Source organism: Vombatus ursinus, unplaced genomic scaffold, assembly GCF_900497805.2.
Source record: "Vombatus ursinus unplaced genomic scaffold, bare-nosed wombat genome assembly UNPS02014779.1, whole genome shotgun sequence".
Lineage (NCBI taxonomy): Eukaryota > Metazoa > Chordata > Mammalia > Diprotodontia > Vombatidae > Vombatus > Vombatus ursinus.
In genome coordinates, this window is record NW_020954557.1 from 47075429 (window position 1) to 47101895 (window position 26467).

General features: G+C 33.9%; 1 protein-coding gene across 3 annotated transcripts in view; it reads right to left on the reverse strand.

The window, feature by feature from the left end:
• UBR3 (ubiquitin protein ligase E3 component n-recognin 3) overlaps nucleotides 1-26467 on the reverse strand; it is a 309463-nt gene that overhangs the window by 151027 nt on the left and 131969 nt on the right. For all 3 annotated transcript variants that reach the window (XM_027865976.1, XM_027865977.1, XM_027865975.1), the window contains exons 11-19: nucleotides 20787-20873; nucleotides 18259-18324; nucleotides 18070-18159; nucleotides 15214-15342; nucleotides 15076-15128; nucleotides 14851-14984; nucleotides 14404-14489; nucleotides 12304-12445; nucleotides 4283-4379 (exon numbers count right to left, since the gene is read on the reverse strand). In XM_027865976.1, coding sequence (XP_027721777.1) covers nucleotides 4283-4379; nucleotides 12304-12445; nucleotides 14404-14489; nucleotides 14851-14984; nucleotides 15076-15128; nucleotides 15214-15342; nucleotides 18070-18159; nucleotides 18259-18324; nucleotides 20787-20873 — 884 coding nt within the window. The remainder of the gene's footprint in view (nucleotides 1-4282; nucleotides 4380-12303; nucleotides 12446-14403; nucleotides 14490-14850; nucleotides 14985-15075; nucleotides 15129-15213; nucleotides 15343-18069; nucleotides 18160-18258; nucleotides 18325-20786; nucleotides 20874-26467) is intronic.

Sequence of the window (26467 nt, forward strand, 5' to 3'; positions counted from 1 at the left end):
AAGAATTAAAAACAAAGAGTTCCTCCTAAGAGAAATACTGTCAAGATAATCTGGTCACATCATATGGCAGTTACATGTGTTTGTTTTTCATTTTTTAAATGATGTTTCTCATGCAAACAAGAAATTAAGATTTAGTAAAGTTATTTTTTTGATTAAAAAACTTTAAAAACAAACTAGTGGTGGTTTATTTTAAAAAAGGGAAAAAAACAAAACTAAGGTATATATGGAGAATGCAGCACTTCAGATTTACAATAGTCCTCCACATCTGAAATTGTAATATTCTGATGCTGTGATGATAGAATCACATTTTAGATGTTTCATTTCTAATGCTGACTTTAGCATCTCATGTGTGAAGTAGCTATACGAAAACTACTTACAAATTGAAACAAAGTAAATTCAACAGAAAAAAAAATTACAAATAAATAGGAGGTAATTGGTGGGTAAAGCCTTGCATGCAGGCCCTGAGCTGTTACTTGGAGGAGAAGCTAGAGGTTCTATGAGGCACAGGTTAAGAATGTACGCATTATTGACATGACAGATCATTATGCAAAGGGACAGAGGCAGGAGGTGGAATGTTGTTTAATGAGGAAAAGTTAAAAGACCAGTTTGATTGGAACCTCAGCGTATAAAACGAAGAGGAAAATGAAGGTGGAAGAGGGACTGTTAAAATCTTTAAATGACAGCCCTGACTTCATCAGATGATTCAAAAATGCTTCCCCCATCCATTGCTCAACAAGCATTTATTAAACATCTACTAGGTGTCAGGCACTGTGCTCTGTTCTGGGGATACAAAAACAAAAGTTAAACAATCATTGCTCTCAAGTAGGTTACTTTCTAATGGGGAAACAATGTGTACAAATAGAAGTATATATGGAACAAATACTAGTCACAAGTGATTTCCTATTCGTTAAAATACAATCGTTTTTATTAATGTGATGTTATCTGGCCTTTGCTTTGTCTAGTACCTCCTGCATGTTTTCTCAAAGAAAATATTCATATGTCAATCAATCAATCAATCAATTGATAAGCATTTATTTAGCCCCAAGGGCCAGCCACTATGCCAGTTTCTAAGAATATAAGCACAAAGAATGAAACAAAACAATCCCTACTCACAAGAAACTTAATATTCTATTGTTATGATATGTCATCTGCTCTCATTTCTGACTCCTAAACCATATTTCCTAATATTCTTCAACATCCTCCTCTATAAACTGAAGTTTGATGCTCTTACCAAGTTCTTTGGAGAATCTACTTCTGTACTGTCCTCAGAGAGAGCAGACATAGTGTGTTGCTAGGGCCCCAGAATGCCTTTCCAACACAAGAGAACCTTCCAGAGCTTGTGCTTCACTGTCATTACCTTTGGGAACCTGGAGTCACCTCCAGGTCACAAAGAGTTATGCAAGTAAGACTTTGTGAAGTAGCACAAATATTTATCACAAATATTTATAAACCTAATTACTTTAAAGTAAAAAATAAGGGGAAAAATGCTTCCAGCTTCTTTTTTAATATTCTCAAGGCCAATAGCACCAAACTTAACAATGTTCTAAAAATAAAGATTAGCTCACATTTGTCCATAAGAGTATATTATATATCATTTTGACCTCTCATTTCAAAAGCATTAATGAAATAATGCAAATGAAAAGATGAACACTAGAAGAATCTAACAAAATTCAAATTAACAATTAATCATTGACTATTTGAAACTCAAAAAAGTTCTAGTACATGCAAACACATACATCATATTTTCAAACATAGAACAGCTACCAACGTTCACATCAAGAGGCAGTGGAAACATCAAAAATTAAAGTTGGATAGCATTTCTTTTTATTAAGTTTAACAGTGAATGTATTAAAAACTAGAGTTTGGATTTTGTGTGATTTGTAAAAACTTTTAAAAGCTGACAGAAATACGTAACAATTCTATTTCTTATAATAAACACTAGCTTATTACCTAAAAAATCTTGCCAATTTCTCAAGCATGAGGTAGCATGGTAAACTGGAAAGGACACTGGACTTTCAGTACAAAAATCTAGGTTTTAGTTGTACTCTGCCAATAACTAGCTGCATAACTTTCAACAACTTAACCTTGAAGAGCCTCCATTACTCTTTTATAAAATAAGGGAACTGGCCTAGATGATCTCTAAGAAATAAAGACTAACGTATTCCCATGTCAACAGAATCACAAATTTCCTTTTAAATTAAAATATTTATATGTTATATTAAATATAATGTGTTCATGTATATAAAATTTTCTTCTTAAAATAAAATAGTACAAAGTTTTTAAAGTCGTTTTACAAAATTAAGCTTATCCAATACATTTTTCAACACTTTTAAAAAGAATTGTCTATCATAATCAACATGTCCCCACAACTTAAAAGGCTCCCATAACTGATTAAGAAACTTCTTGATTTTTTTAAGACAACCAATGATGTTCTTTAATATACTAATATTGTCCTACTGACTCATCATCAATAATTACTTTTTCCAATCAGACTTTCAGCCAAAATTCTTGATAGCAAATGAGAGAAAATGCATATGGGGGTAAAGTTAGATGCCCTTTTTTTTGGTAAGAAAGGCCATTTCAAACATGAAATTTTAATCTTACAGATAGACATTTACTATAGTTCTCACCATTTCTCCACCCCCCAAAAAACTGTATAATGTTTGATTTTCAAGGCAACAAATTTTAATAGCTAAAAAAAATCCTGTAACATCAAACTTCTAAGCCTATACTCCACTAGAAAGTTTCATATCTGTAGAGTACATTAATCCAAGTAATACGTATTTCTTTTAATAAAGGATTTTCAAATTGCTACCAAGGAGTATTGTAGTAATTTCAAAAAAGTTACTGAATAAATTCAAAACAAGTGTTTAGGAACATGAAAAAAATAAAGGAATGAGAGGACTGATGTAGGGAGAAAAAGAGTACAAAAAGAGACTAGGGTAATAAGCCTTTCAAAAATTTTAAATTTCAAGATATTTTATCTAATTATGCAAGAAAAATGTGTCAATACCGGTCTAAGCAAAGAAATGAGAATGGGAATTCTCAAAATAAGAATTTTACTAATTTGGAGGAAAGCAATATGGCCTTGTTCTTTTAAGTCACTTAAATATTGTACTTGAATCTTGTTTACATTAATTGTACAAAGAATCCTTCCTAATAGTACAAAGGTAAACTCCCTGTTGAAAATCACTACAAATTTCAAATTACTTAAAACTGGTTTTAAGTAATTTGAAATTTGTAGTCAAATTCTGACTAAGGCAAATAACTTTAAAATTAAACTATATTTCTTTTTACCTGACTGTTGGCTGTATTTGCCATTTTCCCTTTTATTTTTACATCCACTTCCTCATGGAAATAAGCTACAGTTCCAATTTATAAAATTTCCTCATACTACTCAGTCTGAGCCTTGATAATCTCTACTTATGACTACAATTTCTTATCAAACTGCCAAGAATACCTCAACGTGCTCAATTTTATGTGACTATGACCCAGACAAATGTTTACTTAAGACTAAAATTGTTCTATTTTAATTGTGTGTCCTTTATCCTCCTGACAAAACCAGGAACTTCTCTCATATAAAGTACAAATTAAGCTATGAATTGTTTTATTATTCTAGTTGTACAACACTATAAATTAATTATTAGTACAATAAATGTCAATAATTATTACAAAGTAAATGCTATGATAATAAAATAAGAAACCAAATACTCTATTAAAAGGACATCATTTATAGTTCGATTTTTTTCAGTCTCCAACATTCTAAGCTATATTAAATGCTTACAAATAAAATTTATTTTGTTTTAACTTCCGTTCCTCTGTTCTCATTTGTCAGGTGGCATTTTTTTCTCTTGTGCAAATGGCAAGAGCTACAAGTAAAAATATCCTCTGCTTGCGTAATGTTGATGATAGAAAAGTTCTAAGAATTTATTATCTTAACGTGTGCCTCCTCTGCTGGCCCTGAAGCAGAATAGCACAAAATTTAGCTTCTGACTTCTCCACTATATAATACAGATTTTTGCTATTTTTGTTCAATGAATGCTATTAAAAACTCATTTTTAAAAATAAAAAATTAAACTGTTGGCTTATGAGCCTAAGAATCTAAAATCCAATTTCTGCCAGATTACAAAACCTTACAATTATTACCCTCCCCACAAATTAAAAATGCCCTTTCAATAATAAGTATATCTAATTCATAAGACAATTTGAAATTAAAATGTATACACATAAGTATACAATCTATAATAATCAATTAACATATTACTTAATATGATTAACTTACAATGCGGTATATCTGTCCATTGCAGACTGCACATCTCTACGGTAAACTGTCCGAAGGATTACCATGACTGGGTCAAACTCTCTATCCCAGACTTCAGCTATTATCATTTAAAAAAAAGTACAAGTTAGCATAGTAATTCCTAAAGATGAAAGTTATTATATAATCTTGTTAGCGATTTTTAATTTAATAGATGGAATATATTCTTAGATTATTAATTTTAGTAATAAGCTTGATGTGTTAAAGAATCATTTGAATATAACAAACTTTGCGTCATATAAGAAAGTCTTTCATATGCTATCCTTCCAGGGGTGGAGAACCTGAAGCTTCAGGGCCATATGTAGCCTTCTAGCTCCTCCGGTGCAGACTTTTGACTGAGTTCAAGTTTCACAGAACAAATCCTTTTATTAAGGGGATCTGTTCTGTGAAGTTTGGATTCGGTCAAAGGGCCGAACTGGAGGACCTAGAGGGCTACATGTGGTCTTAATGCCGAAGGTTCCCCACCCCTGCTTTATACCTTGGGAAAACAAACTGTAAAATCAAGCTGAAAGACAAACAAATTAGTTGTTAAGTCATAAATGTTTTATAAGTGTCAACTGTAACTACAAAGATGACTTTAAAATGAATTTTAAAATTCTAATTACTAATCTTAAATTTATCTTGACTCCCATTTAAAATATTAACTCTCTGGTGTAACATACACTATTTCTTCCCTAACTCCTAACACCAGAGTTTTAGCACTGCATATTTTAAAATGGAAAAAAAAAATTTGATAGTCTTGTTATCACAAATAAGCAATGCAACCTGATGAATACTTAAGATGTTGAGCTTGATTCTAAACATAAGATTTTAAAAGCCCCATGCCAGGAGTCACAATACTTATATTCTCAGTCACAGCTTTACTACTAACTAGCTGGTAACCTTAGGGTAACTTATCTAATTCCTCAGTTTCCTGCCTCCACAAGATCACTCACACCCATTCTCTCCTTTCTGCTGCCACAGCCACCATCCTGGTTCAAATCCTTCTCAGTTCTCACCTGGATGATTAAAATGACCACCTAACCAACTCCCTCTCATTTCTAGTCTCTAGTGTCCTTCATTCTATCCTCCAGTCTAAGATTAATCTTCCTAAATACAAAACTCTGATCACACTACTCTAGTACTCAAAAACTTCAAGGGCTTCCCAATGCTTGAGAAATAAATTCCAAACTGCTTAGACTAGCATTCAAGGTTCTCTGTAAGTTGGCTCCAACCTACCCTTTCAGTCTTATGTTCCACTACTTCCCTTCCTAAACTCCTGCCAAGCCAGACTTCTCATTACTAAATAAGGTCCATACCTTCCCATCACCATGCCTCTGCTACTTCAGTTGCTATATTCCTCCTCTGTAATTGTTTAATTCCTTCTCTTCCTGTAAAGCCCAGAAAACTTCCTCTGTTCATGGAGCCTTCTCTGAGTCTTCCTTCACCTGAAGACAAACATAACCTATCCTTCTGAACTCAAAGCACTCGTTTGTATTGCTTATGCACCGCTCACATTTTGCCTTATGTTATAATCATTCATGTACTGATTTTATGTCTGTCACCTCCTAAAGTCAGGAATGACATCCCAGTTATTTGTGATCTGAGCACCTAACGCAGTTCTGACACAATGTTCGTTGAATTTAACATTAAACATTTCTGACGATTCTAAAAGCAATGATCACTATTTCCAAATAATCTAAGAATATTTCCACTAGTGTAAATCAAATGTAAATCCCATCCAATAACCAAGGATGTTGTTGAGTAGGTAGGTAGTACTGGGCCTGGGGTCAGGAAGATTCATCTTCCTGAGTTCAAATCTGGTCTCAGACATTTATTAATTGTGTGACCCTGGGCAAGTCACTTAACCCTGTTTGACTCAGTTTCCTCATTTGCAAAATGAGATGGAGAATGAAATGGCAAGCTACTGCAGTATCTTTGCCAAGAAAACCCCATATGGAGTCATAAAGAGTAAGACACAACTGGAAAACGACTGAACAACAACAACAAATACCCTCCACTGACCAAGATTACAGAATCCTATTATACTTTTGCCTCAGGTCAACAACTGTGAAAATCCTAGTCCTAGTTGCAATTAGATAACACAATAATTAGACATGATTTACTATTTTCTTGATAATACTGGGACAACATAATGAAAGTTGATTAGTGTACTCTAACATACTATATAAAAATAAGTTATTATTACTGCTCTGTAATACAATTACGAAGGCTATTATGGCATATATGACCTAGCTTGCTATGTACAAGGGCAAGCTAAATCTTCCAAATTGTTATGAAGTTCAAATTCAAGAGTTTTAACAGACTCTTCAAAATTTCTGAACTGCCTGCTATAGGCAGAGTACAGCTCAGGAGGTAATAGAACAATGAAGACCAAGTCCCTATCCTTATGAAGCTCATAATCTAGTAAGGTGGTCAATAGATAAATGAATAATTCTAATTTAAAATAAGCGTGCATGAGAGAGGGAAAGGAAGCAAAGTGCCATGTTAAACCCAAAATATTGTTCTACAGAGTTGGTGGCTCTACTTTCTCCCCTTTTAGCAAATATTAAGAGATAACAGTAGTATTTTTAAATTACTATTAGCTTATCTATAAAGAATACATTTTTTAAAAAAACAGCTGCCAACACATATATAGCTCTATGTTTTATAAAGTGCTTTCTTCAAAACAATCCTGTTTATATTAACATTATTATTCCCATTTCACAAAGAAGGAAACTGAGGCTCAGAGCTGTTCAGCACGTTACTCAGGCATACAGCTATTTAAGGGAGGAATCAGTACTCACAACCAGGTCTTCTGACACTGAGACCAGTGCTTTCTTTCTACTATAGCACACTGTCATAGACACCACACCCAGAAGATCCTGTGTCACAACTGAGTAATGGGTAAAAAATTATCCTTTAGAAAAGTTTCTCCTCTCAAAAACTAAGCTTAGAGGTGAGTATATAGAGATGGAGCTTATCACTAGACTCTTCAAAAACTCTTTCCCCCACCAGCATATTTGCATATGAGAATTGGCTTCAAAAGTATTTTCATGCCTTCCCTTAGAGCAGTGGGGTTTCAAATTGTGGTCTAGGACTATACGAGTGCCTAAGACTCTTTCAGAGAGTCTCTGAGGTGAAAACTATTTTCATAAGAATTTAAGGTATTATTTGTCTATTAAATTACTCCTCTTTTTTCTAATTACATGCCTGTGTAAGGCCAGATTTTGTTCATATGCTTCAAACAAAACAGTACTGCAACAGATTTAATTCAGAAGCAGAAATGAGAATACAGCTTTGCAAAAATATGTAAAATAATGCCAATTCTCATAATATTTTTAAGAAAATATAGATTTTTTCACAAAAATGTTATTTATGTTAAGATGTAATAGGTTACTATTATTTTTAATGAATTAATAAATCAGTGTTTTTAAATTTTATCCATTTTAATTTCTAATATGGTAAATATTGATAAATATAGTCCACATGAACAAAAGCCCTTTGGAGTCCTAAGTAATTTTTAAGGGTGTAAAAGGGACCCAAAAGCAAAAAGTGTGAGAACTGCAGCCTTTGAGCTTCTTAAGAAGCTGAACTTTCTGTACGACCTCTTACACTTTAGTCTTAACAGATGGACATGAAAACTAAAGAGTCCTCAAAATTCACATCCTAATTCAAGCAGTAGGAAAACTATTTGTTTATACAAACAAGCAAATGCCATGGTCAATAATGATCTCTTTACTACCAAATTTAAGGACCTTTTTAATCAATCTTCATTGTCTCCTACCTCTTCCCAGGACTTGACATCTCCCTCCTTGTCACTCTCTTCTCCTTCGGCTTCCACAAAAATTATTGATTCATTTATTTATTAATTCATTAATTAATTGTTAAGCATCTAATAAATGTATATCTTTTATGGCTCCTTCTCCTTGCCAACCTTCCTCCCAAAACTCTGTCCTAGGTCACCTTCTCTACATAAAAAGTCACTTTCTACATGTATCTTCCCTTTCTTGGCAATTTTATTGAATTCTATAGCTTCTATTATCATTCTATGAAGATAACTACTAAATCTCTCTATTTACACCCTCCCCACACCCACACCAACCCCGAGATCCAATTCTATATCATTCAACCATCTGCATGATATTTCTGCCAGCAGAGTCTAAAACTAAACTTCTCCCCAAGAAAAACCTACCTTCTAAACTTATTTCTGTTCATGGCACCACTGCTTTCTGAGTCACCAGATTTGAAATCTCAAGTTATCTTTTATTCTTTCCTCTCCTTCACTCCCCACATCTAATTTGGTACCAAATATCACTGTACGACCTCTTTCTCATTCACTATGCAATCATCCTTGTTTAGATCTTCATTACCTCTCTCTTAGACTTGCTTTTAATAACATCTTAATCAGTTTCACTGCTTCTAGTTTCTCCCTTCTCTAATCAATTCTCTCATGGCTGCCAGGTGGTACAGCAGAAAGAATACTGTATCTGGAGTAAGGAAGACACAAATTTAAATCTTGCCCCAGACACTTACTGTGTAATCCCGGGCAAGTCTACTCAGTCTCCATTTCCTTATACACAAAATGGGGACAGTAATAGCACCTACCTGGGAAGATATATGTAAAACATTTTACAAAGCTTAAAGCATGATAAAAAGGCTAGCTATTATTGTTATTGTTGTTGTTATTTCTAATGCACAAGTTTGATCACATTACTTCCTGATTCAGAAACCATCAGTGGTTTTCTATTGCCAATAGTATAAAATATAAACTCTTTAAATAAACCTGGGATGGATTTATAATTCCTCAATCTGGCTTCTGTCTACTTTCCTATCCTTATTTAAAACCACTCTGCTTTATACATTTTATATTCCAGTCAAAATGAACTCTACAATAGTCCTAAGCCTACTCTTGACAACTTCCATTTCTGGTCAGTTACAGACGCAATCTCCCATGCCTGGAAGAAATTCCCACTCTATTCTCAACACACAAACCATAAGACCACAGATTTAACATTATAAGGTATCTTAGAAGGCCATCAAGTACAGTCCCTTCATTTTACAGATGAGGAAAGTAAGGCCCAGAGAGAGTAAGTGATTTGATCAAGGTCATGCTACAAATAAACACCTGAGGAGAGATATGAACTAAAGCCTTCTGATCGCAAGTCGAGGATTCTATCCATTGTGTCACATGAGGAGCTTAGATCTCTCCCACGTATTTTTCATATTTTAACATATATTGGAATAATCTATGTGAATGTCAACTCAGTCCTAAGTTCTTTTAAGGTAGAAATTATTTCTTCCTTCTTCATCATCTCCACATCTACTTTATATAGTTTTTCAACAAATATCTGAGTAACACAAAAATGTTAAAGATTTTAAAATATTTACCTTTAAAAGGAAAATGAAATTTAACTTAAATTTAATTTTTGATGATATTTAAGAGAACCAAGTTTATTTAATTTACTTTTCTCTTTAACGTGTAAATAACAAAAATTTTCTATTCTTATTTTATACTTTCCCCCAAAAGTTACTACTACAGAAGAAATAATAATGAAAAAGGATATTATATATATATGCATATGTATACATAAACATAATTTTTCAAAACACATTTACTTCCATTGGGTAGATAATAAAAGTTTCCAGTGAATTCCAAAAATTCAATAGATTCATGTTCACCAAAAGGGCTACAAAATATTTAATATCCACACAAAATGGACAACATTGCATTTTTTTCTTTTGGTTTTTATCTCAATAATCATGAAATTACAAACTGTGTGATGTGACTTTTACTGAAATACAAGGCTAGAAATGATACACACATAAGTTTTAAGACTCAACTGATTTTAATGAATTCAAAGCAACAATTTGAATCTTGGAAATCTTGATATTCTGAAGCAGAGTCTTTAAATTTAGACTTTAGCTACCCTAATGCAGCATTCATCAAGGTTAAAAATTAAACCATTATATTTTTATCAAAGACAAAGATACATACTAAAATTTAGTAAGCTATAATCTTCCCCCAAAGCACAGCAAGATTTCCGGTTAATTGCTTCCCTCCCTAGGTACAAGTTACAGCTTAAAAATCAAAAAAGGTTTTTTAATAGTTTTCTTTCATCTTAGAGATTTCTAAATCTGTAGCTATGAATGTTCATAATAGCAAAATAACAGTCAAGGTAAAGGAAAGCTACTGTGTAGTACAGATTTGCAATTTTAATCACCCTTATCTCACAAGTTCTGACAAAATATTTTCAAAGTGCTTACTAATACAATATTCTAAATAATATGAACATTCATCTAGAGGTTTTAATTTTTGAATTCCAGGGACTCTGTGGCAGAATCAAATTCCACAACCAAAAATATCATACTTTCTCTCTACTTCAAATATTATTTTTGAGAAGATTAAGATTGATCTTCTATCAATTTCTTACTGATCCTATTTACAATTAATTGATTTTGTCCTGTAACTGTCTAAGTCATGGTTCTTTGTCTCTGAATTTCAGTTCAGAGTTCAGTTGGCTTGTAATAGGTTAAATTTAAAAATTAACTCTCCTGACTCAAGGAATTAAAGTAACCTTGGAGAATGCATATAAACACAAAGGAAGTTTGGGCCTGACAGCTTTATTCCACGAAGCTATCCTTTAAAGATACTGATTTGCTGTCCAAAAGTCTGGGCCACTATCTCACACCTGCACTCAGACAACGAGCACTTCTTTATCTCATGAGAGAAGAATGGGGGTCATTGCTAGCCTCCATTACCAAACTTCCAACCAATCATGTTGTTCCCTGCACTTCAGCTCTATAACCAATCATGTTGCCATTAATCCCACAATCATCTACCCTGCTCTACACTTTATTCTATACTTTCCAAAACCTATATATGGGGAACTGTCTTTTTATTTGCAGTTTTTAGCATAAATTGAGGCAAGTCACTGACTCACTTATTGACAGGTAGCATGCCCCTGCTAATACATGTTATCCTGTGTGGATATCTGCCTCAGTTTACCCTTTTGTTAAAATCTCAAATGAGACATTTTCTAGTAACTGGATGTGTATTATCAGAAGGGTGTACAATATGAGACAGTATTAAATATAATTGACACCTTTTTATCTGGAATTTTAGAGGTAGCTGAGGGACAAAATGCTTAATTTAGTAGTAAGGTGAATACCACTGATAAAAAAAAAAGCCATCATGACATGGGAAGCTCTACCATGTTCCTCCAAGGTTTTCTTTATGACAAGAAGTAGTAAGAGACCATCTGAGAGAAAGAACATACTTCACTAACTTATTTTACAAGATAAAAACTTCAAAAATGCTTCAATAAGTCAAACTTCTTACCTATTTCAGGATTTTAACAAATTCACCATCTATGAAAACAGGATAAGGATGATAGTGGTAAAAGTTTCCAATTTGGGGTGAAACTTAAGGGACAAGTTTCAGTACATTTTTTAAATTCCAAAACATAGATCCTATTAGTGCAACCACGAATACTTATTAAAACTGCTTCAACATTTTAAATGGTTATTTAGGGGTGAGCATTTAATTTTTTCATTTACAGTGCACCTATAGAAATTATTTTCTGTGAAGGGTATTATTTCATCTTATATTCCATCAAAACCCTACTACAGTGCTTCTTTATGGTGTAGAGGTGACAATCTTGGACTTTTAAGACTATCTTACATGAAGATAAGGAGGGGTTCTGCTCTGCATTGATTAAAAAAATAACCACATTGATGAAATCATGGTCCCTGAAATACTGAAATACTAATTGCTGATATTTGGTCACTGAAGGTTAAGCTTGGCCAAGAATCCCTACTACAATAGGATAATACAGTTTTCTAGGTAAACAGAAATAATCATCAATGTTTATGTAAAAGACAAAAATAATATGGCTGAAAAAATCAAGACTGAGCAAATGAAGTAAATCAATTCTTCTAGCATATAGGGCTTAACCTTCAGAAAATTAATATTTCCAAAAATATTCTTATGCACATTAACATACCTTTGGGAGTATACATTCCTTGTTGCATAGAACCTCCAGGTTCAAAAACAGGAGCTTTAAAATCAGCTACAGCTGACAACACAGATTCAAAACTGTAGCTACCCGGAATAATTCCACTTTTGGGATTGGGATTTTCTGGAATGTGATTCATATGTCAAGAAAAATTAGTACTGGCTAAAAGTCGTGTCAAATGATCAGGACATTCACTCTACTAATTACTTTTTAAGAACACAAATACCAAAATCTATTACAATACCTGAAAGTGGCCACAAGAGGACTCCACAATGCAACAGTTCTGTCAATACTGCTCCTGTCACATAGTTAAAATGACTGCAATGTGGAACCAAAGGCATTTTTCATCTATACACTTACCAACTATTTGCTCTGTGCAGATACAGCAAAGAAGAGTACTAAAAGTGTTTTGTTAACATTTTCACACCTACTAATAGTGAATTTGAGATGGGATGATACAAGGGGAAATAATCAAAAGTAGTATCTTAAGATCTCCATATTTTAAATTGATTTCTATTTTACTACTTTCTAATTTTTATTATTTTTCTAACTGTATTTATTTATCCATTTGTTTCTGCAAGGCAATTGGGGTTAAATGACTTGCCCAGGGTCATACAGCTAGTAAATGTCAAGTATCTGAGGCCAGATTTGAATTCTGGTCCTCCTGACTCTAGGGTCAGTGCTATATATAACACCATTTCCTTGGAACTAAAGAAAGCAAAATAGAGTATCACCAAAAAAATAACTGTGATTTACAATTCCAAAGAATGCATCTAGAAATCTTCAAATGGTCATCTTCAGTTAAGGATCAGGAAAGAACTAACAGAAATTAAACTGAGACTGTAAGTAGATATTTTATGTCAGATACACGTTATGGTACATACCTTTGTTTTACTTTTAATATGTTGAAGATATCATTTATTATCAAATGTAGACCTGGAAGTACTCTTAAGAGATTATCTAGTTCAAACCTAAATCTAACTCCAAAGTTAGCACACATTCTAGTACACAATATTGCCTCTTTCCTTTTTAACAGCCCAAGAAAATAGTTGCTAAATTGAAGCTGGTCATAAAAGGCTTAATAAAGGTTATCAGGAAAATACTATTATCACACTTTATAGATGAGGAAACTGAGGTTCTCAAAAGTTAGTGATTTGGGGGCAGCTAGATGGCACAGTGGATAGAGCACAGGCCCTGGATTAAGGAGGGCCTGAGTTCAAACCCAGCCTCAGACACATAACACTTACTAAGCTATGTGACCTTGAGCAAGTCACTTAACCCCATTGCCTCACCAAAAAAAAAAAAAAAAAGTTAGTGATTTGCTTACCATAACAATATTGAGAGCTACTGTGTATTACTACACTCAGAATAACAACAGAACAAAGAGAGAAAGAGAGGGAGAGAGAGAGAATGATATGCCATGCTATGCCATTCCAAAAAAAAAATCCTTAGTACAAATAAAACATAATCTAACTATATTTTAGAAAACACCAATCATATTTTAATAATATAGTATAGTAGATAAAGAGCTGGTCTCAGGGTCAGGAAGACGTTGGTTCAAGTTCCATTTCTGACACTGACTGAGTGACTCTAGAGAAACCCCTAAACCTCTCAAGCATCCCCAGGCAACTCTAAAACTATGAATTACAGAGAAAAGTGCTAGTCTGCTATGGAAAAGGAAGTTCCTCACCAGGCATTCCCTATACCTAGGAAGTCATAGATCCAATAATTTTGTTAATTAGAGTTATAATTTATTCTATCTTTATCTAATTCAATAAATACGCAAAAAAGACATGTTATTGTAGAAAAATCTGTAGAATGAGGAGATCTGAAATCAGGAAACCTGAGGTCTCTTGCAGACAGACTCTTCCATGGACTTGTTCTCTAACACTTGAACATATTCACTTAACTTCTCTAAACACCAGTTTCTTCATATATGAAATGAAGGAGCTGACAAGATGATCTCCAAGGTCCCTTCCAGTTCTAACATTCTGTGACTCTCAATACGGACATGTTTCAAATTTGTTTCAATATATTAAATCAAACCTGCAATCAATTGAAAATTAAAACAAAAACTTTTAAGGATATGAGATCCAGCAATGAACTATGTGTCCTGTCATTCATGCAAAGTTGGGCTACCATCTCTGCCCTGAGGATTTCATCATCTGTCATCCCTAAAAATAATTAAAAAACAAAAATTAGTACATCTAAATAGGGATAAATTATAAAGAATCTACTTAAAACAAATCTTACTAATTTGTCCCCTTAAATGTTCAGTATGCTTCAAGAGTTAAAGAAAAAAAGATTGGTGCCTCAAATTTAATTAAGAGTTTATAATTGCTGTTTTCAGCTATTTCAGATAAAGTACTAAAGTGAATTAATTTTTAAATACATAACATTTGCAAACCAAATCAACAATCTAAAATAATTTACATTAGACTTACTACTCACAACTTCTTTTTAAAATAGGAGGTTTAACTGTCACTATTTTAAAAGTGGTTGTTCTATTTACATATGAATTATTGTAGTTTTTACCTAAATGTAAACGAAGACTCAACAGAATCACAAGAAACGTGAGGGCTCCTTCTAACATAGATCTCTCATGTTCTGAATCAAGTATTGTATTTTGATGTTGTGAAGCCATTGTCAACAAATCCACTACTTTAAATCTATGGAGGGAAAGTATAATATTTATTTAAAAGAGTAAAATATAATTGAAAATAACCCATGGTACTGAAAAAATGTTTCAATATTACTTACCTTTCAAAGACGGATGAAATAAAATAATCTGGGTCAAGTCTAGAAGCACAGACCTTTAAAAGAAAACAAAGAATATTTTACTTCTCAGCATTCAGATTTGCTTATAAACATAGTAACTAAGTTATATGGTGATTTTACCTGTAATAAGTATATGTCTGGATCAATCATGGAATTACAGAAATGAGACTGTACGTAAGTCATAGCTTGCCCTTTGATCTGAAGGCCATTTCTAACCCACATATTACTGTGAATTTCAGAGAGACTTGCCTATTTAGGAGAAAAAAAATTAAGTAACAGTATTATTTAGCAACTCAGTCTAGGAATGTTTATTTTCTAAATACAATCTGCACACAAACATGGACAGTCATCTAAAAATAATTTAGGATTAGAATCGATCACTAGAACTAGCCAAATGTTTTCTTAAACTAAAAATCTGCTTGTTAGAATGAACAATTTAAAATCATAACAAAATAAAAACAATACAATATTTTCAAAACAACACATAAAGAATAACTTACTTACAAGTTAATGCATGAGTACTTTTACATAACGACCCCTTTAAGATACTAATACCAGGATGTTTGCTTGAAGTCTTTTAAACTGAAAAACTACTAGTGGTTAATTGTATCTCAACAACTCCCAATGACAATATAATATTTAAAGAAATACTAGATTTAAGCACAAAACAAAGTTAATATTCTAATCATTCTTGCATCTAAAGATGAAAGCATTAAATAAATAATTCATGCATTTGATCAACCTCCAGACATTGGTCCCCAAACTTAGCCAGTCACTGCGCAGATTTTATCACCAACATACAGGGGAATGAGATGAGAAAGTATAGGTAGGCAGATTAATTCATGTTTTCATTTGTTCAGCAGCTATTTATTAAGCACCTTTATTCAAGCACCTTTATTCAAGCACCTTTATTCAAGCACCTTTATTAAGCTATTTATTAAGCTAGATGATAAATATACCTAATATAAAGAAAAAGCCAACATGATACCTGCTCTTCATGAAGAGTATAGGTAATAAGGGGAAATAAGATATGTAAACAAATACCTATAGTAAAAGTTATAATGTGAAACTTCAATATGAGAAGTACAAATTGCTAAATAAATCAGTAAAAACATATGACTAAGCACTAATGCCAGTTGTGTAATGAGTGCTACAATGCATCTATAATGTCCAGTGTGTGGCTGTTATATTTCTTTTCATAACATACATAAGACCATGTTCGCTATTTAGGTCTTTACGTAAACAAATGTTTTTCCTTCCTCAAGTGTATGAACTGACACTGCTTCCTAGAAATGTAACAAGTGAACAATATAAATTCCTTAAAGCAAAAGTTCTATTGTCCTTTAACTAAAAGAACATGTCTGAAGGCCATTTCCCTTGGCATTGATAAAGTTATCTGGAGGCAAGTATCCTCAGGTATTCTGTTCATATTGATTGTTAATTATTCTACTTACCTATGCTACCTGTTGCTTTACACCCCTAAACTGCTAGGAAGATTTCTTTCCATTTTCAAAATTATGAAAATACTCATTTCAGACCAAATGAAGTGGGGTTTTTTTTATAGTATCCTAGTTTATATAGATAACAGATTTCTGCATCCTAAATGGAGGTAAGAAAATGAAATTTGGATACTCTATCTTCCATCTCATCATAGCCTTAGTATCTCTAGTTACTAGATCACTAAAACATCACTAACATAAATCAGAGGTGGGTAATTTTCTGTGCACAAGAGAAACCTGGTGAACCATCATTAATACTGGCATTCTACCTGGAGTACTACCACCCTATCTTTGGTGTTGCAACCCTTGTGAGCAGTCTGAAAGTTGCCACCTCCCACAAGATCAGAGACAATAGGCCCAGAGAGCTAGTAAAGACCCAAATCAAAACACAGACTTCCTCAGAGCTCTACTGGCTACAAAGAATATCCTTCAATAAATATCATTAGGACACATATATAATTTCTGAGCATGCAGCCTCTATCATCTATCCCTGGGCAGTATCACAGTTAACTTATCACATAATCATGCATTTACAGGGTAACTACTGCTAAGTATAGTAAATAATATGGACAGGATTATCTAATCAATTTTCCCTATTTCAACTGTTTACTACAAACTATATTCTGGGAGATTCTCTGATGTTTCTCTTCTAGTTAGCGAATTATGTCAGACATAGATAATAACTGTAAATAAAGGAAGAGTCCCTACCTCGTAAAAATAACTCTAACTTATTTGGTAAATAGATCAAAGCAATATTTCAGATTGACAATAATTCTTTCAATGTTTTATATTGTTATGTAATTCTCTAAGTATTTATACCTGTCTCTTCAAATAGTCTGGAACCTTCTTAGAAAAGATGTCATCATGTATTTCTTCATATCTCCCTTCCCCCTTCCCTGAATACCTAGGCACTGTGTTTTTTATCCTCTGAGGATCCTAAATACTTATTGATTTACTGATAAAACTATCACTTAATGAAAAACCAACTTAAGTAAAATGTTCTATTTATTTGTAATCAAAGTGACACTGATAGACATAGAATCTTAGTATTTAGGTTTTCAGAACTGAAAAAAACCTCAGAAACATCAATTTAAAGATAAAGTAGCTGAGGACCAGTGAGGTAAAGAAACTGAATCAAAGTGAGTTAGTAACCAAAGGTCGCAAGTCTCTTCATTCACAGTATATTACTCTTTGTGCTTTTGTTATATAAAAGGCCAAGTAAAGATGAGGAAATGGTCAGACTTCTGGGAAAACAAAAAGTTTTACTCAAAAAAATTCAAGTGATATGGCAAAAATGAGAGAGCCAAACACAAATATTTCAACTATGACAATTATGATAAAATCACACGAGTTGGAATAAATGATGTCTAAGGTCCTTTATGGCTCTGTTATATGATTCTAAGTCAAATAAGACTCAAATGCACTTGATACAACCAATAACTCCTACCTAAAACCTCCAAGAAGCATGAAACCTTACCTGGATTTGAAGTGGGTGAATCATTAGTTTCATCAACATTTCCTGATCTGGTAAAATAGAATCTAGATCTAGCTCTTGACATTTCACAGCCTACAAATAAAATTTAAAGAACTTAAGATTTTTTTTTTATCTAAAATATAATTTCCCACCTATTAGAAAAGGAAAGACCCATACAAAGACAAATCTTACCTTACTCAAAAACATAGCATAATAACGATGTAGTGGCAAATGAAAAGTAACCTGGTTGGGTGCTGGCTGAAATATAAACAAAGAAAATAAAAAGCCACAGGTAAAAACAATACTTTATATAATTCTGTAAAGATAAGATTTGCTAAAATAAAACTTATACTCTGTTTTACCCCTGCACCTAATGCTTCAAGTTTTACTAAAATATTAATGAAAAAATAACACAATTGAAATTTTTTTTCTATATGAAAAACAATTCTTGAAATTAAGCCAAAGAAAATTAAGTACATAAGAAAAAAATAGAAATAAAGCTAAAAATGTTAGAACATATTTTCCTATATAGTTAAAACCTATAAAATCATCACAGTCACAGGTAACTGTGATGAATAGTATGAAAACCATATCATAAATGGTAAGGAACTGCAATAATGACAACAGATGTGAAATAACTTTTTCCTACTATTGGGAGTTTTTTTTTAAAAAAGAAATAAATTCCTTAATATGATAGAATAGTAAATTTTTACGAGGTAGGGACTCACCCTTTATTTACAGTTATTATCCATATCTGACATAATTCACTAACTAGAAGAGAAATATCAGAGAGTCTCCCAGAAGAGAGCCGTTACCACCCAAGAGTTTCTCTTAGCCATTTACCCTGGAATGTTGTGGATGACGAATGTCTACTGCCCAGATTATGTCATGTGGTTGGATGGACAAATGTATAGAGCTTATCCATTAGTATTTGTTATGTAGGACAAACAGTACAAATGGGCATTGTACTGGGCTGGAGAAGAAGGACAAAGAGAAAGAGGAGAAAAAGAAGGAGGAAGAAGAGCATGATAAGGTGAAGAAGAAAAAGAAAGAAAAGGAGAAAAGAGAGGAGAAAGAGAATGATAAGGAGAAGAAGGAAGAGGAAAGTGGACTGGATGGTTTTCAGGAAACATAAAATCTCCTTTAATAAAGAAGAGAACCAAGCCTCTCCAGGAAACACAGATGAATATTTTTAATATCAATACCAATGCGGTTGTATAAATGCAAGATGTGGAACACAATGATCTCAGAAGACTTGAAAATGGATTATCACAGAGAAAACTGAACTAAGCAGGAACATCAAAGAAGTATAGAACTTAAAGATGCTATCAGGGAAATGTATTTAGGAAAAGAAGTTCATTTGGTGAAGGGAAGGGATGACAGGTAGACAGCCTCCCAACTCATCTTGTCCTCTGAGGCTTTAGTATTACAACTCACCTCCAAACTGTGTCTCAGTCAATACTAGAATCACACTGATGGATGTTTAATCCACCATACTGTAATCTAACATCCTGCTACCAAATGAAAACTGTTGGCCTACACTGACACAAAACTATAATCAGATACCTTCATACCAGTGGTCCGTGTTGTTTAACATTTCTGAAAAAGCAACTAACAGACCAACTTCTATTTATATGCTAATGTAAAAGAGAGTATGATATAGCTAAAAAGGGAACTGGAAGTTTTGAGAACAAGGCTCTACAACTATCTCCATGAAGAATTTGCCAATTAATTTAGAATACATCATTCAATTTCTCAGTATTTTAATCTCCCATCATCAGTAAAATGGGAGTAAATAATACCTTGCCTCCCTTGTAAGGCTAGTGTGAGGAACAAGTAAACTAAGAATACAAGTTGAAATACTTTCCAACAAAAGTACAAAGCATTATATAAGATTATGATATTTACCTCTTCCAGCTCCACATACAATCTAATATTCTTTCATTAACTCTATCTAAACCACATGAAAATTCTTACATTTAGCATCCTTCTGAAAGCAAGTCTTTATGAAGCTAAATGAAAGTGGTCATCTGCTCCCACAAAGACAGCTGTTATCTATGTGCTTATGTCATTCAACTACACCCAATTCATAGTCTTCTGACTCTAAGATATTTTAACTGTCTATCTTAACTATAACTATTCAAATTATAATCATGTATATAAAATCTCAAAGAATGATACCTCTGTACTTGATTCCCCAAAAATATTTTTGATCTTTGATGAATGGCACTTCTTTCTTAAAGACTAATCTATTAATCCAATTGTGTAAGTACTATATCACAATAAGTATTGTACCTACTTCTCTACAATTCATTCCTACGGGCATATCTTTTAGTCATTTCAGATTCAGATAAGGAAAACATCCACTTAATATAATTTGGGTAATCATGTCATCAACGTGCAGAATCCCATTCTTAAGTGCAGAATCACTTCTATTCTTGGGACAAGTTTATACTCTTGATCTTTGTTAAGACTAACTAAATATCTGATGAAATAAATACTTCTCTATGAAACCAGCAAAAACGATTACTACTGTTGAGTATCGTCTCTGTCCTAAAGGTGGATAAAAACTCCTGACTTTTCTTTCCAGTGTACACTGTTAAAACAATAATTTCTCATGTAAGGAACAATCTAATTTTTGTTCCTCATTTTACTTGAGAGGTATTATTCTCTGATTATACTTTAAGGCAGTTTTGCTAACTTCTGTGACAAGTACATACCTCATCTACAAAGTTAATAGCATCAAACCAGTCTTGAAGTGCTTCTAGGCAATATCTAACAACATTTCTTGTATATTCTTGTGTTTCCTGCAAACAAACAAACAAACAAACAAAAAACAGCATTGTAAATGTTTAGGATTTTCAGAGGCAAATATAATATTAACCAAGAACCTAAGACAATAGTTAATTTAGTGATGTGTTGTTCAGTCATTTACCTGTGTCCAACTCTTCGTGACCCCATATGGGGTTTTCTTGGCAAATTTATACTGGAATGGTTTGCAATTTCCTTCTCCAGTGGATTAAGGCAAACAGTGGTTAAGTCACTTGCCCAGGTTCAGAAGCCATACGTGAACTCAAGTCTTTCTGACTCCAGGCCCAGCGCCCTATCCACTGAGTCATCTAGCTTGCCTCAATTTACTAATTAGTGACTCCTATAGATTATTTATCTATTTCACTTGGGAAATGAAAAACTATATCAATCAAAAGTATTTAGTAAACATCACTATGTGCCAGGCGCTGGGTATAGAAAGACAAAAATCAAATAGGCCCTACTTTCAGGAAAATTACAGTCTAGAGAGGATATAAGAAGACTGCAGTATCAATAAAAACATAAGCATATGAGAGACATCAAGGACATGTATTATTGGAAAAAGGAGGGGAATACTTAAGGATTGGGAATAAGAAAAACGTGATAAGACAGAATGTTGAACTAATATCCATAAAATGCTAAAAGAAGAACAAAGGAATTCCAATATGTTGGGTAGTTCCTCTATGTTGAATTTATGAAAAGATATGAGCAATTTCTAAAATATATAGGGAAGTGAGTCAAATTTGCAAGAATAAAAGTTATTACCCCAGCTGATAAATGGTCAAAGGATATGAAAAGGCAGTTTTCAGAGGAAGAAACCAAAGCTATCAATAGGCATATAAAGATAATCTAAATCACTAATAATTAGAGAAATGGAAATTAAAACAATTCTTTAAGAACCAGCTCATACCCATCAGATTGGCTAAGATACCAAAAAAAAGAAAACGACAAATGCTAGAGCAGATGTGGGAAAATAGGTATACTAATGAACTGCTGGTGGAGCTGTGAACTAGTCCAACTATTCGGAACAGCAATTTGAAACTATGCCCAAAAACCTATTAACCCTCTGACCCAGAGATTCCACTACTAGATCTATAACCCAAAGAGATGAAAGAAAGACTAAAGGACCCATATGCACAAAAATATTTATAACAGCTCTTTTTGTGGTGACAAAGAATTAGTAACTAAGAGGATGCCTATCACTTAGGGAATAGCTAAACAAGTTATGGTAGATGAATGTGATGGAATGTTATTGTGCTTTAGAAAATGATGAAGGGGATGCTTTCAGTTAAAACTGGGAAGACTTTTACAAAATTATACAAAGTGAAGTGTAACAGAACCAGAAGAACAATTTATACAGTAAAAGTAATATTGTAAAGATAATCAACTTTGAAACATTCAGTACCTCTGACCAACACAGTGACCAACTACAATTCCAAGGGATATAAGATGAAACATACTAGAGAGCTGAAAGACTCAGAGTGCAGACTGAAGCATATTTCCTTATGTTTCTTTCCTCTTACCTTTTTTGGGGGGGGAGGGGGACAGGACATGGCTAAAGTGAATATTTGTTTTGCATGACTACATATATTTGTAATTTTTTAAAAAATTTTTCTTGCCTTCTCAATAGGTGATGAGAGGGAAGGGGAAAATTTGAAACTGAAAATAAAATTCAAATTAGAAAAAAAAAAAAACCAGTGCATTGATGTAGAAAATTGGAAATGGATGAATAGGAACATAATAAAGGAAATGGATAAAAGAACACAGAAACTGCATCCGTCATCCAACACTTGATCTCTCTGCCAAATAAAGTGTTATGACAGTCAAGAAGAACAACAACAATTTTTTAGAGAGAGATGGACAATAACTATACAGGACAAAAAAGTACTGAGAAAATGTGATTTCTAAGGATGAAACAAACAGTCACAATTATGTGATTATGGATCTATAAAAGCCAACTTCAGCTGGTGACTTAAATACATATTACTTAAAAATGTCATTGAAGTAAGGAATACTTTAATCAACTTAGCATTATCTAATATTTTTTAAATGGCATTTGTTTCCAATCTCTATTACAATCCAGCAAATGTATTTGTTGTATCTGTAGGCATAAATTTTAAGTGTCACTTTCTAATGGGAGGAAAAATCCCAATTCTATAAGCCAGTGCTGATTAACTGACACAAATTACCCTGTGATGAAGATAATCACTTTTTCCAGCTCCTTCTGTCTCTACATATACCCTTTACTATAATTTTGGATTCCCCTAACACTACCACCTGTTAAAAAACAAAAAACACCACCTTTCTTCAACCTTATACTCCCATGTAATTCCCAAACTTCCCATAATTTGTCATCTCCATTACCATCCACTGCATTTGAAAAGCTGGATTTTTTTAAGCCACAGATAAAAGATTCAAGAGATACTGTTTTCTCACTCAACTAAAAACCCATTTACACAGCAGATTCATTTGACAGCTTCTTAATTTTTCCACCTGGATGGGATGAGATAGAAAGAAGATGTACTCCTAACAAAAGCACTGTTTGCCATACTAAGAATATGATTACAGTCCTCATTTAAGTTTTATACAAGCCAGCTTTGGTATGAAGAATTGCAATTACAGGTGCAATATTGACTGGGACTGTGAAAATATATTTATGGTTTTAATGTCCTACACAGCCACTCACAACTTAAGCTTTTGCAATTCAGCTTCCAACCCTCCAATCTGACCAAAACTGCTGAAGTCACTAATAGCATCTTGAGCCCCAAATCCAATCATCATGAAATACAGAGATTCTCACTGTCTTGTTCTAGATACATAACTTAAACTCATCATTTAGGGCTCCTAAACTAAATCCCAAGGATGCAGTTACCTTGTTTTGACATTAAACTATAGTCTTACTGAGTCTCTGATAAGTGCTCATTTCAATAAGTAGGTATTTATTGATAATAAAGAACTAAGAAGAGTAGCATTTTTTGAATTTATTAAAATTTAAAATTGTAATAGTTTTTTAATAAATTTAAATATCATATTCTTCAGTAACAAACTAGATGCTGGCTGTGTGTATATTATGTGGGTGTCAGAGAATCATATATCAAGTCCACCTCCCTAATTTTAGCATCTGAAAAAACTGAAGCACAGAGTTCAAATTACTTGTCCAGCTGGAAAGTGAACTTGGGTCTCCTTGACTCCAGGTCTAGCACTCCATCCACAAATACATGTGTCCCAAGTGACACGGAGCTATAAGAGCATAAGCAGCCCACAACCTGGTCACATCCTGCTTTCTCTAAGCCTACAGAAAACAGACTGTCACTTTATTAATTAACCAGAATGGAAGTTGTCTACATGGTGCTATATTCAAGGCATCCCCAGTAAATAGCTTGTATGAATGTATTCATTTGTTCCCTTGTTGTCCCTCATTAGACTGTGAGTTCCTTGAGGGCAGAGACTGTCTTTTGCCTCTTTTTATATACCCAGCATCTGACATAATGCCTGGCACATAGTAGGTACACTTAATAAATATTTATTGACTGACTGATTGATCATCAGCCAATGGTTTCCATCAGTCTACCTGGTTCACCTACCCTAACCTCTCTGGGGCATAAGTGAGTATTCCTAAAGCCATCTGAATCTCCACTGTCCATCAGGGAACAATTAACCTGTAAACTCCCAGACTAGCTCCCACTTTCAAGGGCTCCTCATGGTGCAGCCAGTGCTGGCCCCAATTAAATAATGACCAAGGAGTATGAAAATGAAATACTGTTACTTCAACAGTAGTTTAAGTTAGTTACTTAAAAATTACAGAAAAATCTCTATGACAACCTAGCCCTCATGTGGGAAATTTTCTTCAATCCAATCAACCCTCTATATTTTAATTTACACAATTCAATAAAACACATCTACACATAATTTATTGGAGGGGGGGGAAAAACTCAAGCTACTGTATTAAGAGTTCAGCCCAAAGGACTCCCACCAATTCAACCCTTGCATGGCTACGGGGTAGAAAGATAAGGGTGGAGACAAGAGATTTCAAACCTCTATAGCACTTGCAGATTAAAGGGAGGGGCCACACTTTTGAAGTCTGTATCAGGGCCATAACTGGCCCAAGGAAAAACTGAGGAAGAAAGAAAAATAGTCTTATTCTTCATTTCAAAAAAGTGTTAGTTTTACAAGCTGACAGTTTAGGTCCACTCTCGGTGGATGTGTTCCATCATTCTGCTCCCACAGCTATAGGTCATGAAATGCATCAGTCTAGGAAACTGAATTCTCAAAGTCCCCTGGCACTCAGTCACATGGCAGGAAGAAAACCTAAGTGTGTTTGTAGCATCACTCCTGCTCTCCTCCCCACGCTCAATTCTAAAAAATTGTAGACTGATGTTCCTTTTTTTTTTTTGGGATTAGGCAATGGGGTTAAGTGACTTGCCCAGGGTCACATAGCTAGTGTTACATGTCTGAGGCCGAATTTGAACTCAGGTCTTCCTGAATCCAGGGCCAGTGCTCTATTCACTGCACCACCTAGTTGCTCCTGACTAATGTCCTTCTTAAAAAGACAAATTCAGCAAAAGGGGAAAGGGCAAACATACACATTCACAAAAAAAGCTCTCTGTATCTCTCAATGTCTTGTGCAGCATACACATGGACAGTCTCATTTTCAATGGTACAATGACTGTTTCCTTATAAAAAGCTTGAAGTTATGGGGATAGGATCTGAACCCCTAAAAGGAGAAGACCATGTCTTTAGAATCTGGACCCCAAAAAGGAAACGCCCTTGGACTTTCCCACACAGCCTAGATCCCTGCCATTCACCTGAGGCATCCCCCATCCCAGTCAATAATCCTCTTAACAGCCCTTTCACTGTGGCTCTCCTGCCACTTAACTGTCTTTCCATTGTCTGCACCTGGCCCACACCAGGCTAACAGCACTCCTTAATCCAATCCAGATCTTCCCAGTCTTTCTGTGTAAGTGTCCATCTTGCCCCCATTAAACTGCTCAGATTCTTAAAAGCTGGCCCACTTGTATCAGCATCACAAATGTACAGATTCTTAAAATCTAGGCCGCTATTGGTGACACAATAAACCTTGTCTCTGACTGAAAGAAGACTTGAGTGGCTGAATTCTTTCAAGGCACAGTCACGCCCTTTTACCCTTGCACTTCAGGGTTCTTAGCATGCCTACACCACAACACAGGGAACCCTCTGACTCCCACAAAAAATTGCCCTTCAGAACTCCCCACACACACACACACTTCAAAGGAACTACATACAAAAAAAAGTTGGTGTAATCAGGGACTTTTCTCCTTTAATGCTGCCTTTAATTCCTACGATAATATCATCATCAACTAAAACTAGCTTTCTCACAGATGAACTGAAATTCCACTTTAAAATTTTCAGTCCTATAGGCATCTTCACTTAAATCCCCAATGCTCCTGCCTGCTTCCAAAACAGAAAGTTTCACTAATTGTCTTACAGCTATGTTTTTCACAACTAATATCTAGAGCTATCCTAGTGTTGAGGTCAGGTTTGGGAGTTTGGGTGTGAAAGAATTCACTTAGATAACATTCTCCTAGCCATTCACTGGGAGTTTTACTTAACATGT